This window comes from Pan troglodytes, chromosome 6 (assembly GCF_028858775.2).
Source record: "Pan troglodytes isolate AG18354 chromosome 6, NHGRI_mPanTro3-v2.0_pri, whole genome shotgun sequence".
NCBI lineage: Eukaryota > Metazoa > Chordata > Mammalia > Primates > Hominidae > Pan > Pan troglodytes.
Genome location: NC_072404.2, coordinates 39,124,114 through 39,139,723, shown reverse-complemented (window position 1 = coordinate 39,139,723; position 15,610 = coordinate 39,124,114). Strand labels below are relative to the sequence as shown.

Genomic DNA, 15,610 nt, shown 5'->3' with positions numbered 1-15,610 from the left:
CACAGCATTCTAAGTTGAAAACTCCCTCCAATCTTGGAGAAAACTTCTGCGTTGTCTTCTGTCATCGAATTATTTTGATGAAAAGCTAAATGCCATCTTGATTCATATCCCTTGAGTAACTTGTTTTTTTTCTTTCTAATCTTTAAGAATACGCTCCTCAGTACTCTAAAATTCCACAATGATTTGTCTGAGAGGGAGAGAGAAAGAGAGAGTGTGCGTGTACTTTCTCATTCATTGTGCTAAGCATCAAAACAATACAAAAGATCAACAAAACAAAGAGCTGGTTTTTTGAAAAGATAAAGAAAATCGAACAAACCTTTAGACTAAAAAAAGAAGGAAGACTCAAATAAAAGAAAAAGTAGAAATTACATCTGATACTACAGAAATACAAGGAATCATTAAACTGTTATGAACAACTACATGCCAACAAACTGGATAACTTACAAGAAATGATAAATTCCTGGATATATAAACCTACCAAGATTGAACTAGGAAGAAACAGAAAATCTGAACAGACCAATAACGAGTAAGAAGATTGAATCAGTTATACAAAGTCTCCTACCAAAGAAAAGCCCAGGACTTGAGGGCTTCACTGCTGAATTCCATCAAACATTTAAAGAAGAACTAATAACAATTCTACTCAAACTATTCCAAAATATCAAAGAGAATGGAATACTTTCAAATTTCAATCTATGAGGCCAACATTATCCTGATAACAAAATCAGACAAGGACATAACAAAAGAAGAAAACTACAGGCCAGTATCCCTGATGAACAAAGATGCAAAAATCCTCAACAAAATCCTAGCAAACCAAATTCAACACAGCACATTAAAAAGATCATTCGCCATGATCAAGTGGGATTGATTCCAGGGATGCAAGGATGGTTTAACATAAGCAAATCAATAAGCATGATACATCATATTAACAGAATGAAGGGCAAAAACCATATGATCATTTCAATAGATGCAGAAAAAGCATTTGACAAATTCAACATCCTTTCATGATTTTAAAAAAACTCAATAAATTAGGTACACAAGGAATGTACCTCAATACAAATAGGCCTTTTCAATATCCACAACTGTGATACCTCATTTTCTTGAAATCTTTGTCCCCATTGGTCTTCTCTCCACTTTAGCAATCCAGTCCCCCAGTGATGAGCTTGCCATTATCAGAATCTGCAATCTCTCTGAACTCCTGTTCTCAATATCTGATCCATTCTCTGACCACTACTATTTTTTCCCTTTTTTTTTTTAACCTAGTTCACTTGCTCTATAACTCCTACTACTTTACTTCCTCAAACTTTCAAGAATTTTGATCAGGTGAACCCATTAATTTTTCACCATGTATCAGTTTTCTCTAATCGTCACCAATTTCCTTACCATCTCAGATTTGGTAGTCCATTATGATAATCAGTCTCATTAAAAATATTTTATCTGTAATTCTGTTTTAAAATCTGAGCCCTGTTTTTAGTTGCTTAGATGCTGATAAACAAATCACTTCCAGGGAAAATCACCTAAAAAGGATGGCTGGTTTCAATTCAAAATGTAGGATCTCAAACTCTAGATGGAAATTTCACAATGCCTGTTTCCCTCATGAGTTTACTTTCTTATTTTCTCACTATTTTTTTTCAGATTTATACATCATCAAAGCTCCTTTACCTTTCCACTAACGAATCTACAAAGTCTCCCTAGGTGTACATACGATCCCTCCTGTTACAGAGAAGTTACAAAGGCCTATTCCTCAAACCCTCCCACAAGCTTCTGCATTCCATCCCCTCTCTCTTCTTCATGGACTTATGATCCACTTCTCTTTCCTGATCATCAACCTCTCCCACTGAACTCAATCATTTAAATTAATGTTCAAACATGTTCTAATATTGCTCATTTAAAAACGAAATACACACCTCCTTCATCCTACATCTCAATTCTGAGTTACTGAAATTGGTTGCTCAATCCTTATTGAAAACACTAGATACTGAAAACTTGCAAAACTAGATACTCAAAATTTATCCTTGGATCAGGCTGCAGCTTAGACCACACTGATTTGGGCTCAGGGAGAATTATATTTAATAAATGGAGTTTTATCATTATTTTCTAAAGTTCTGTGAAATTTGTTTCTCATAATTACTTAAGCATAATCTTTATAATTATATAAACTATAGAGATATTATTGAAGGAACTGTCTTTTTGAATATTCATAAGGGAAATTTCATCTTTGACTCAGCATCAGTAAAGGGTGTGCATCTCCTCAATGAAAGGTTTAACATTTTGAACACTCTGAAAATGGAAACAAAATTATTTCTTATTATTTTAGGTGACTAGCACCTTTTTGATCATACAGTATGTATTTCTGAGTATTAACCTTATTTCTACCTTTATTAGTTTCCTGCCCTGATTTTCTCTTTCTGTTTTCTTGAAATACTTATTTTCTCTTTTCATATTTTGGATACTTTTAAACTCTTCTAAATTCTTTAAGAAGCAAGTAGAACAAGGCAATGTACAAATAGAGACAAAAGATAAAAACAGAACCAGAGAGAGGCAAGACCAAGAAAAGTACAGAAACAGAAAGGGGCAGGAGAGACTGGGGAGAGAGAGCTAGCAGTGTTTGTTGTATATGGTAATAAGTTACTATGTGGATCTGGACCTTAGGAAAGCAGTATAAGAATATATACATATTTAGATAATAGCATATTTTTCTGAAATCCCATTATACTGAATCACTCGAAATTATAGACATCCACGCAGAAATATTTTGCAATATTAATTATAAAAACATTTGATCTCACAAAAGTAGAACTTCCCCGTTATTTTTAATTTAGGACTGTGATAACAGTTTTGGGAAATGTTGCTAGCATATTTTTCCCAAATTTAAGCACTACTTTTTTTTTTTTGAGACAGGGTCTCACTCTGTTGCGCAGGTTGGAGTGCAGTAGTGCAATCTCAGCTCACTGCAGCCTCAACCTCCTAGGCTTAAGTGATCCTCCCACCTCAGCTTCCAGAACAGCTGGGACTACATTCATGTGCCACCACAACTGGCTAATTTTTCTTTTCTTTTTTTTTTTTTTTTTTTTTAAATAGGGACTAGGTCTCACTATGTTGCCCAGGCTGGTCTTGAACTGCTAGGCTTAAGCGATCCTCCCACCTTGGCCTCCCAAAGTGTTGGGATTAAAGGGGTAAGCTGCTACACCCAGCTACTATTCTGCTTTCTAAAAATATAATCCTACTCAGTTCCCCAGGGAATTTGGTTTGGTGTCTGAGACAATGAGCTACACCTTACTTTTCTCTTGTTTGCTTTGACTGGTCTATACTGAATCAGAAAAAGGAACTAAAATCGCCATACAGCATACATGAAGTCTTGGTTGATTACCAAGCAGGTTTTAAAAAGAGATGAATACACAGAACCCACAGAAAATACTATCCAAGAGCCAAGGACAATTCTATGTGACTTATGAATCATTTGACTGTTTACTATGGAAGAAATACTAGGTTCTTTCCATTTGTAGGATTTTTCTGTAAAGCAGATTGCTGGACTATAATTAATACTAGGTACCTTTCAAAAAATGAAAAATGTCAAACACAGATTGGGTACAAATTACTTCATTCCTTTCTTAGGAATGAATACTCTGATAAAGCAGTAGGAGCACCAACATCTGCCTCAATCCCAGAAAAGTACACTCTCCTTATACCTATCTCTCTCCATCACCATAGGCATCTCCTAGGTAGGATTCTGTGTGTCACTGTAGCCAAAAACTATCATAGAATTGTAATGACTATTATTCAGGTTTCAATTTACACAGTTTATTTGGCTCCTTGTTTAAAAGGTCCTGTCCTATTCCATTATTTGATTTTGTGTACCTACACTATGCTAAGTCAGGGAATTGCCATACATTCAGATAAAGAGAATAAATCAGATATATAATTGATTTTTGGTAAACTTTAGATAGCAGTAAGGTAATCATGGGCAACATCAGTGTTCTACTTGTTACTTTATATTAAAAGTTATAAATAAAATACATTAGGATATAAATATATTCATTTGCAAAAATTTTTGCCTTTTTTAATGGTCTCAATTGCAGATTCATTATACAGCACCATCAACTGCAGTCAAACAAATGTGTACAATTTCCCAAAGAAATGTTGGCATAACTTTTTTAGTTTAACTAAGGATAACTGTTAAACTAAGAGAAATGCACCAAAATGGTTCTACCATCCAACTGGAGATTAAAGCTAATCAAAGCAAAATGGTGCTATGTACTTACAGTTAGCAATATTGAACTATACATTTGAAATTTTGTTAAGTGGATAGATCTCATGTTAAGTCTTCTTATCAAAATAAAATGATTTGTTTTTTAAAAAATGATGCCAATGTAAAGAATACTGCAATCATGACCAATCAGAAAAATCATGAAAATAAAGAATCTCCTCTTTCTTCTCAGAGTTGTTATTTCTGTGACCTATTATTGAGTCTTCAATAGTATCTGAGTCTATTTTACCAGTCATCAATTGACATATTCCAGAAACTATTATGATTTTAGCCATAAAAACATTGTTACAGTTTCTAAATGGGATGTCTGTTCCTCCTGCTAATACTTTTCTTTTTCAAAAACAGATGGCCTTATTGTACTCTTATTATTAGAAAAGCAATAACCAACTACAACTGCAAATGTATGGGTAGAAAGTGAAAGCTCACCAGAAAAACTAGAGTTTTTTTTTTAATTGGAATGTCCTGAGCCAGACTATTTCAAGGGGGTGTGGGGGGTGTGTGTGTGTGTGTGTGTGTGTGTGTGTGTACTTTTTTCTCTCAATACAAATTCGTTAAATACTTCCTTTCTTAATATCTTACTTTATTCCCACAAAGGTGTGTATAACTCAGTAAGTTCAGTAGCTTCAATATACTACATATGTCAAGAGCTAGTTTTACATTGACTAGTTTCAACTATTATTCTCACATACATAAAGCGACCAAATCAATAAAGCATATTTAAATTCAAACTTGACTACATAGTTACTACACCTTTCTGCCTATTGAAATTACACTCAGCAAAAGCTATCCACTTTCACTGTCATCTTTGCCAATGTCCAAAAGGAATAAACAAGAATATATGCAAACAAAAAAATTCCAAGTTCTAGCAGTTCCCAAATCTAGTTCACCATATACCTACCTCAAAAATATTTTTCATTTCTTTAAATTCCTCTCTTAGACTCTTCTTAGCTCCAAGACAAAAATTACATACACTCTGATAAAGTGAATATATCAGTTACATATCTGATTTTTGGTGAAATTTAGATCATGGTAAGGTAATCTTGGGCAACATCAGTGTTCTCTAATAAAACACAATCCTCACTTCACAACTTTCACATCCTATCTACTTAATATCATGGCTTTAGTTACTGAAATCTAAATGAACATCACCCTTTGCAGGAATTATTGATGTGAGTATCCTCTGTGATGTGGTATCCTTAGAAAAAAATTTAAAAAGCAATAATAACATGGTTTTACTTACGAGAAGTTTTGGAAGCAAGAACAGTAATTCGAGCACCTCCTAAGAAGTGAAAACCCATTACATTCACCTGATCATCATCTGACTGACTGGCAAAACCTACAAAGAAAAGAGAGAAATCACCTCATGTAACCAGAAGGCAAAATGAACACATTTGAAATAGGAACCTTAGTTGAATGATGCGTGTTTTTTATGTCACTAGTCATGTATAAACTCCATGTGTGAGCTATAATATATTCACCTTGATTTCCATAGTAGCTTCCAATTAATGAAATTTCTGCCTTACACTAAAACTCTGGAGTCATTTAATTTCATTTATTCTAATGGTTGATTCCAGATATGAGACAGAACACGTGCAAGATGAACTTAGAATATCTTTTCAGGCCAGATAGCAAGGAAGCTATTACTGAGCCAGTAGGGTTTTATGAAAACAACTTGAAAGCCAGCTTAAAGAGACTACTACTGGCCAGAGATAAAAATATTAGAGTATCAAAGAAAATAATAATTGCAATGGAGTAAAACACATCAAATATGTTTAAAGGCATGAGTTCATACAGAGACTTAAAAACAAAATAAAAAAAATGGTCACTATTGGATGATCTTAGAGAATCAATACTATTTATTTTAAGCTCTATTTATTTAAAATATTTTAAAAATTAGTAATAAAGGGAAAGAACCAAGCATTTATCCTGAAAACCCTACTCAAACTGCACCATATAACAACTACTAAAGGAAAGGTTCTCTCTGTAGAAATATTCCAGCTAAAAAATGATGAAAGTGTGAAAGAAACAAAATATCTATTTTTCAGCCTGTAGTGAACTAATGGATGTCAGCATTGGATATCAATGGCTGTTACCATCACACACAAAAAAAGACAAACAAATATTATGTGCCCTCTGTTTGCTGAAAGTCTATACTACCATCCATGAAGAACTCTGGCCAGAATAGTCAATCTTGACTCTGCTAGCTGTAGATCCAACTTACCAATTTACAGACAAAGTGACAGAGAAAAGAAATATTAGGCCAGGCGTGGTGGCTCATGACTGTAATCCCAGCACTTTGGGAGGCCGAGGTGGGCAGATCATGAGGTAAGGAGATCGAGACCATCCTGGCTAACACGGTGAAACCCCGTCTCTACTAAAAATACAAAATATTAGCCGGGCGTGGTGGCATGCGCCTGTAGTCCCAGCTACCCAGGAGGCTGAGGCAGGAGAATCGCTTGAACCCAGGAGGTGGAGGTTGCAGGGAGCCGAGATCATGCCACTGCACTCCAGCCTGGGCAACAGAGTGAGACTCCATCTCAAAAAAAAGAAAAAAAGAAAGAAAAGAAAAAAAGAAAAAGAAACATTAAACATCATCACAGGGGTAAAGGATGTCACCAAGATGGTAAACTAGGGGACACTAGTCTTCATCCCCAGCAAAAAAATTAGAGAGAGAGAAAGACAGCTATTCAAACACCATAATAGCCCTGTGGGAGCTCAAGGGCCCATTTAAGAAGCTGCAGCAAAACGGAACAAATGGCTGGTTATATCAGCATACCTAAGATGCCTACAGATGGCTAGTGACAAAGAATAAAGGCAACAGCCTATTGGTGACAGCCGTGGAGTGGGAACTTCCACGGTTCCCAGCAGCCTGCTTCACAGAAGACACCAGCATCTTTTGCCACTGAGGTAACCAATAGCCATTTCCACCAGGGAACCCCAGAGAGGAAGGCATGGCTCCATATTCCCTTGCTCAAGAAGTAGCTGCTGTTGTACCACCCCAGAACCAAAACCACCACCTCTCCAAACCTTGCACATTCCCCTAACCCCCAGGTCACAGTCACCTCATGAATGTGCATACTTCAGACACTGGCTCTGTGGCTGCACTATGCCCATCCATGTCTCAGATACCAGAGCTACCACCAGAGTGAGCCAGCTCACACCCGAGGTCCTACAGCTAAGGTCTCTCTGCGTATTCCTATGGTTCAGTCATTACATCACCTGCCATAGAGGACAAGGTCCCATCCTGTACCCCAGAGCCGGAGTAACTGCACACATCCATGCTCCCATCTCGGGCTCCCCGGCTGTTTCATAAACACTAATGCCTCATATACCATCACCAACACAGCAGTGGGGGTTCCTGTGCCCCAGGCACTGGTGCCATTACCACCCAAAGCCCAGAACCAAAGTCCTTTTACACATACTCATGCTTCAGGACTTGGCTCCATGGCATCTCCATAGGTGCCACTCATCAGGCACTGGAAACTGGCCCACAAGCCAGATAGAGTGCCAAGAGGGATCCCCTTGGCCATGATTTCCCTGGTGGGAGAAAAAGAGATTGGGAGTACCCTAGCATCCACTGCCATTAAAGATCCCAATAGCCCTCACTATTGCTGAGAACACTCACAGAGTTGGCAACTGAGGATACCTGCAATCTTAACCAACACCAACCACAGCTAAGAGAGCTGCACACAGTTTACATTGCTATGCCCTTGCCAGGTCCAGAACCTCTACATCTCACACTGCCAGCACCCTTGACCTTCCCATAGAAGAAGGTCTTTCGCACCAAAATCAGCACACGAAGTTGGAAAGAGGAGACTGATCCACCAAATGTGCCGGCATCAAAGTATGGCAACAAGGAACATGAAAAACAAAGAAGACATATCCCTACCAAAAGAACACAATGATTTCGCAGTAGCTGACCCCAAAGAAATGGACATCTACAGGTTAACAAAGAATTCAAAATAATTGTTTTCAGGAAGCTCAACAAACCAGGAAAAAAAAAAAAAAGATAAAAAAATAGAGAAACAAAACCCAGAATAATAACAAGTTTTGGAGCTGAAAAAATACAATGAATGAAATGAAAACAGCTGGGCGCAGTAATCCTAGCACTCTGGGAGGCCGAGGCAGGCACATCATTTGAGCTCAGCAGTTCGAGATCAGCCTGGGTAACAAAGTGAAACCTTGTCTCTACAAAAAATAAGAAAATTAGCCAGGTGTGATGGCATGCACCTGTAGTCCCAGCTACTTGGGAGGCTGAGGTCGGAGGATTGCTTGAGCCCAGGATGTCAAGGCTGCAGTGGGCCATGATCATGCCACTGCACTCCAGCCTGGATGACAGAGCAAGACCCTGAGAGAGGAGGGGAGGTGAGAGGAGGGGGAGGAGGACAGGATGGGAGAAAAGGGTGGAGGGGGAGGGGGGAAAGGATGGGAGGGGGAAGGGGAGGGGAGAGGAGGCGGAAGGGGAGGGGAGAGGAGGGGGAAGGGGGAAAATATAAGGAAGAACATCAAAAATAGAACTGATTAAGCAGAAGAAAGAATCTGTGAACTCAAAGTCAGATTATTAGAAAATACAGTGAGAGGAGGAAAAAAAATGAAAGGAAAGAAGAAAGGCTGCAAGATTTAGGGAACAGAATCAAGCAAAACAATAAGAGAAAACCTTCCAAATCTGGAGAGAAGTATAAATATCCAGATATAAGAAACTCATGACATCAAAACATAAAATGTGGGGGGATGGAGTAAAAATTATTCACATAACTTTAGAAAAAAACTAAATTACAGATCAATTTCTCTCATGAACATAGATACAAAAATTCTAAAATACAGTTTGGCAAATTAAATCTAAAAATATAGTGAAAAGATAATATATCATGACCATCTATAATTTATCTCAAGAATGCACGGTTGGGCTAACATTAAAAATTAATCAATGTAATCCACCATATTTAATCAAATAAAGAAGAAAACGATAAGAATGTCTCAGCTGATGTAGAAGTAGTCTTGAAAAAATCCAATATCCATTCCTGATTACAGTCTCAGCGACCTAGGAATAGAAGGGAACTTCCTCAACCTGGTTAAAAAAAAAAAAAAATCTAAAAAATACTTATAGCTAAAACATACTTAATGGTGAAAGACAATGTCTGTTCTCACCATTTCTATTCAACATTATCCCAGAGGTTCTAGCCAAGGCAAAAAGCAAGCAAAAACAAACAATCCAGTTGGAATGGAAGAAGTAAAACTGTTTTGATTTGCATGTAACATGATCATCTATGTAGAAAATCTGACTGATTAAATCTACAAAAATGCTAATAGAGCCCACAAGTGGTTTAACAATGTTGCATGATACAAGATTGATATAAGAAAATCAATTGTAAGCCAAGTGGGGTGGCTCACGCCTGTAATCCCAGCACTCGGGGAGGCCAAGACAGGTGGATCACCTGAGGTCAGGAGTTTGAGACCACCCTGACCAAAATGGTGAAACTCCATCTCTACTAAAAATACAAAAATTAGCCAGGCATGGTGGCGTGTGCCTGTAGTCCCAACTACTTGGAAGGCTGAGACAGGAGAATTGCTTGAACCCAGGAGGTGAAGGTTGCAGTGAGACGAGATTGTACCACTGCACTCCAGCCTAGACAACAGAGTGAGACTCCATATCAAAAGAAAATAAAATAAATTGTATTTCTATGTATTAGCAAAGAACAATCTGAAATTGAAATAAAACACAATAGCATAAAAATATATGAAATAGGGATATATCTGACAAAAGATTTGTAAAACCTGTACATGAAAAACTACCAACCCTCACAGAGAGAAACAAAATAGACCCTAAATAAATGAACAATGGTCTGCACTTTCATCTTAGGAAACTAGAATACAGAGAGAAAATTATACCATGTTCAATATTGTTAAGATATCGGTTCTCTCCAAATTGATATATGGAATCAATACAATCACAATCACAATCAAAATCCCAACAGCCAGTTTTATTTAATTTACAAGATGATTCTAAGATTCATATGAAAATGCAAAGGACCTAAAATATCCAAAACAACATTGAGAAGAATAAAGTTGGAGAAATTATACTACCTGACTTCAAGACTTATTATAAATATACAGTCATCAAAACACAATGTTATTGGTATATAGCAATAGACAAAGATATCAATGGAACAAAATTAAGAAAGCAGAAATACACCCACATAAATGTGGTCAGATGATTTTCAACAAAGTTGAAAAGGCCATTCAGTGGAAAAGGATAGTCTGAAAAATAGTGCTGTAACAATTAGACACCCAGATGCAAAAACATGAATTTCATCCATCCCTCACATCACACATAAATATCAGCACAAAATGGGGAAGAGACTTAAATGTAAACTTTAAAACTAGAAAACATCTATCAAAAAAAAAAGAGAGAGAAACTTTGCAACCTTGGATTAGGAAATATCTCTTAGATGTAACAGTAAATTTATGAACCATTAAGAAATTGATAAACGGGGGGGTTTATGAAGATTAAGAACTTCTGCTTTTCCAAAGATTCTGTTAAGACAATCAAAATACATACCACAGACTGGGAGAAATTATTTGCAAATCACATATCAAATAAAGGAGCAAAAGAAGACAGATGAAAAAGAACATATACTATATAGTTCCATTTTATAAAATTCTAGAAAACGCAAATTAATCTCTAGTAACAGAAAGCAGATCAGTGGTTGCTTGGGATGCAGGATAAGGAATTACTAATAGACAAAAGGAAACTTTTGGCAGTGATGGATATGTTCAGCATCTTAACCGTTGAGATGGTTGCACAGATAAATACAGAAATCAAACTTTTCAAAATTATACACTTCAAATGTGTGATTTATGGTACAAAAGTCATACTTCAATTTAAGCTTTTTTAAAAGCACAAAAATATGCACTGAAGCTGTGTTTGAGAACAAAAGAATGTATAAAAATGTACCAGAAAAAATAAGTATTTTATAATCTTAGAATAGAGATCATTGCAGGCATAACATGAAAACCTGAAACTACGAAGAAAGCAATTAAGAAATTTTACTACCTAAAAATATAAACCTTAAAAGAAGGAATTAAAAGAAGAAATGCAAGTAGTTAAGAAAAATTAAACATATTGGAAATTCAAGTTAAAAATGAAATGTCATTTTTTACCTAATAATGTCAAAAATTTTAAAAGATTTAATGAATCCAGCTGCTATCATGCGCATGAACCTTGATGCTGGGAGTATAACGTGATACAATTTTTCAAAAAGGCAGCTGGTATTTGAATAAAGTTTTCAAATATGCATACCCATTAACTCAAGCATTTGTCTCCAAAGAATTTCTCCTAAGGGAAATAGAGAAGTACAAAAAACCTGTATGTACATGACACCTCCAAACAATGGAATATTATGTAACCATTAAAATATAAATGTATTGACTAGCAAATGTAGAAACATACTTGAGCAACATAAAAGACTATTATTATCAAATGACATTTTATCTGTTATTACATTTAAGTAAAATTTTTGTATAAAACTACTGGTATTGTGACATACGTTGATGGTCAGGTAATTTAACACATGTTCCCAACCCCCTTTTCTCTAGCCCATTTAGTTCTCAGCCTCTTGTACTGCTAAAGGAAGCCATGTGACAAAAATTATGGCTATTGAAACCTAAGCAGAAATTTCCTAGGGAATCTTGTGAAAAAATCCTTTTCTGAATAAAAGTTATCATCATTACTATATAGCTATTTCTTCCCCCTACCTCCTACCTTGTAGTAAGATATGATGCCTGAAGCTGAAGCAAATATCTTATTGTCACGGAACAAGTCAACACACTAAAGATGGTAGATTACAAAAAAAAGAAAAAATGCTTGGTATTTCATAACAGTCATAAACTACTGCCACAGCTTCCACTGCCCACTTCTGGATTCCTCTTTATATGAGATAAAGAAATGTCTTGGCCAGGCACAGTAGCTCACACCTGTAATTCCAACATTTTAGGAGCCCAAGATGGGAAGACCACTTGAGCCTAGGAGTTCAAAACCAGCCTGGGCAACACAGTGGGACCCTATCTCTACAAAATAATTTTTTTTAATTAGCTAGGCATGGTGGTACATGCCTGTAGTCTCAGCTACTCTGGAGGCTAAGGTGGGAGGATTGCTTGAGCCCAGGAAGTAGAAGCTGCAGTAAGCCATGATTGTGCCACCGCACTCTAACCTCAGTGACAGAATGAGACCCTGTCTCAAAAAAAAAAAAAGATATTTATTGCTGAATTCACTTTTCTGGGGTGCCAGAAGCACCCCAGATAGCTATTTATATATGTAAATAAATATTTTCTATATAATTATTAAGCATATTAAAAGGTTTTTCTTATAATATTCTCTATTGGCAAGGTTTGGGGTACTGGACGCCTTTATTCAAACATTGTTGTTAGGGTTAACTGGTATTCTTTAAGGAAGTCAATTTCACACTATATTTCAGAAGTTTTAAAAACATTCTGATTCTCTGTCTCACCCAGCAATTCCACTTTTAAATATTCATCAAATAAACTATAATAAATTTGAAGAAGTATTGTTACAACAATGTTCATCACAGGTATATTTACAATATTAATAAACTAAAAACAACGTAAATATCTAAAAGTATAATGCTGGTCAAATGATTTTATAGTATGGATTTATGAGAGAATACTATGTAATCATTAAAATCATATATCAAAAATATCTAATGGTGTAAAAAGATGTCTCAAAACAGAATGACAAGTGAAATTCTTTTTGGGGATAAATGCTTAGAAAAAATATTTATTTAAAGATTAGAAAAATGTAATGAAACAGAAAAAGATATTGCTGGATAGTAGAATTACTAGTAACATTCACTTTTTTCCTTTTGGTTATCCACATTTTCTAAATTTCACATTTCTTTTGTAATAAGAAAAATTAAAGCTATTTTAAATATACCTATATTTGTTCACAGAAAGAGAACTGGAATAAACAAATGGGAAGACATGTAGAGTAAAAGTTGTTTTATTTCTTCTCTATAAAGCTCATTAATTTTGCTTCTTTCAGTTAAAAAAAACAGACACAGAAGATTTGCAATGGCAACTTTATCTAAGTCTTACTTTTATAAGAGTGAAGTGATACTTATTTTAAACAAGCACATGATTCCATCCAGCATGTTTAACATTAATACAAATCCAGGAATTTTTTAAAAACCACTCTATATCATATATATTGGATCCCAGAAGAAATTTTTTAAAATTTGTCATTGTGTCCCATTCCTAAAGTGAGTAAGAAGCAAATATATGCTGATGAGCATAATGACATCAAAACAATTGAGCCCAAAATCAGGAGGAAAATGGATAAGTCATCTAAGCTTTCTTTAGTACACACTATACAATTCGTATCTTATGGACATTACCTTTCTGCTCAAAGGCATGTGTTTTTATTCAATTCTAATTGGGTTCCATTTATCTACAGTAAAGATCAACCCTTCCTCAGAAGTCAGGTGTTTAAATGTTTTTCAAAGCCACCAATAAATTTGGTGTTCAACATATAATTTCCAACTATGTTCCTAAGGTAGTATAGGAGACCCAAGAAACTAATAAGTTTATGCAAGATGTTACAAAAGGTAGTGAGTCTGTTTTTTTCATAATCCAAGTTTGTTACAAGAAAACTGACTAAAAAATAAGGAGGTAAAAGAAGAGATGGGAGAAAGAACCCAAAAGGTAAAAAATATTTTGCTAACAATATATACATATATATCTCCAAACTCAATTCACACTTAAGAATAGAATAATTGTAGTAAAACATTTAATCTTGGAGATTTTTCAGAGTTATATATAAATAAAATTTTTGAAATACTGCAAATTAATAAAAAATAAATTTTAAGCACTTTAAGTAGTTAATAACACAAAAGTTGACTTACCATAAATTTCTAAACCTTGTGAGAAGTATTGTTTGTATCCTAAATCTTATCCACTAATGCAAAGGTAAAGATGCATCTCATAGCCAACAGTGCTGATTTTTAATGAAGGATTTAAAAGGGTTGATTTAATTCCAAGATTTTATTCTTCAATTCTACCCCACCATCAAGAAAATTAATGACATGACACACTAAAAACCTTGGTTACTAAGGATGTTTTATCCAATAAAAGCTTCTTTAGTTTCTAAGCCACTCAGAAAGAAAAACTGACACTTCTCTCCAAGTCATACCATCACAAATTACCCCAAATGTTCACTGTGATATTGAAGCATTAAATATGAAACCCTTCTAAACAACCAGAAGCACAGGATGCACACCCTCTAGCTGCTGTAGACAGCAGAATAAAACAGTACAAAGAGCATCTACTTATGAGATTACTTTTCAGAGACATAAGAATATACTTTAAAAGGTACATATACAAAAGCCTACAATGAAGATAAATAATAAATATTTATACACTTAGAAGACAGATATATCCAAAAACCTACCATAAAGATGAATAATAAATATTTACATTCCAAGCCAAAAAAATTCACAGTCTAAAGAGAAACACTTGATTTTTTATTTCTGAATACCGTAGCAAAATAATTATTATGATAATTTTAATCAAACTTAAAAGGAATACCTTATTACCTTGTTGATATAAGCTATTCACCTTTGAACAGGCAAAGGAGGGAAAAATCCTTGAGGCATTTTTATACTCTTACTTAACAATTATCTGATAATCACCCCATCATTATCTGCTGATGAAGGATTCCATTCTAAATTCTTAGCATTTTTGATGCTGCAGGCATGTTATTTCAAAAGTCTTACCTGGGAAGAGACTAAGAAGACTGACTGGAGATTTGTTGGTATCAATAGTAATTTTGTGGCTTGCAGTTTTTGAAGGCTGACCTGGTAGGCAAATTAACTTTAGGGGAAGTCTAAATTTACACTGGATAACTCGCGGAATGCCTAAAATAAAAGAGAGATATGTAGATTCATAGACTTGACAAATAATTTGGCAAAAAAAAATTGTACTACTAATAGTTTGAGCAGCAACATATCTTGGTTTGTTTGTTGCCTGCCTATTTTGCTTAACAAAGCTGAAATAACTATAAATTATTATCATGATTCATATTTCATTACTATTTTCAAAAGGTACAAGGCAAAAATAAAATTTTAAAAGAAGCATAGACATGAGATCTGTCTTTAATAGTATCATATTTTTAAAATCATCACATTTGGATACTATATAAAACATTATAGTCACTTACATTCAATTACTGAACTAAGTCTTTAAGACCTTCAGAGCTCTAGCCCTAATCCAAGACTATCAGCAAACATGAGCAAAGAATATGAAGTTTCTATCATATCTTTAAGACTGTATATT

The 15,610-nt window shown here is 35.1% G+C and overlaps 1 protein-coding gene across 16 annotated transcripts in view; it reads right to left on the bottom strand.

Moving 5' to 3' along the window:
* Positions 1-15,610, bottom strand: part of BBS9 (Bardet-Biedl syndrome 9) — a 797,962-nt gene that overhangs the window by 531,491 nt on the left and 250,861 nt on the right. For all 16 annotated transcript variants that reach the window (XM_063814159.1, XM_063814155.1, XM_054655541.2 and 13 more), the window contains 2 exons: positions 15,052-15,192; positions 5,505-5,600 (listed from right to left, as the gene is read on the bottom strand). In XM_063814159.1, the coding sequence (XP_063670229.1) occupies positions 5,505-5,600; positions 15,052-15,192 (237 nt within the window). The remainder of the gene's footprint in view (positions 1-5,504; positions 5,601-15,051; positions 15,193-15,610) is intronic.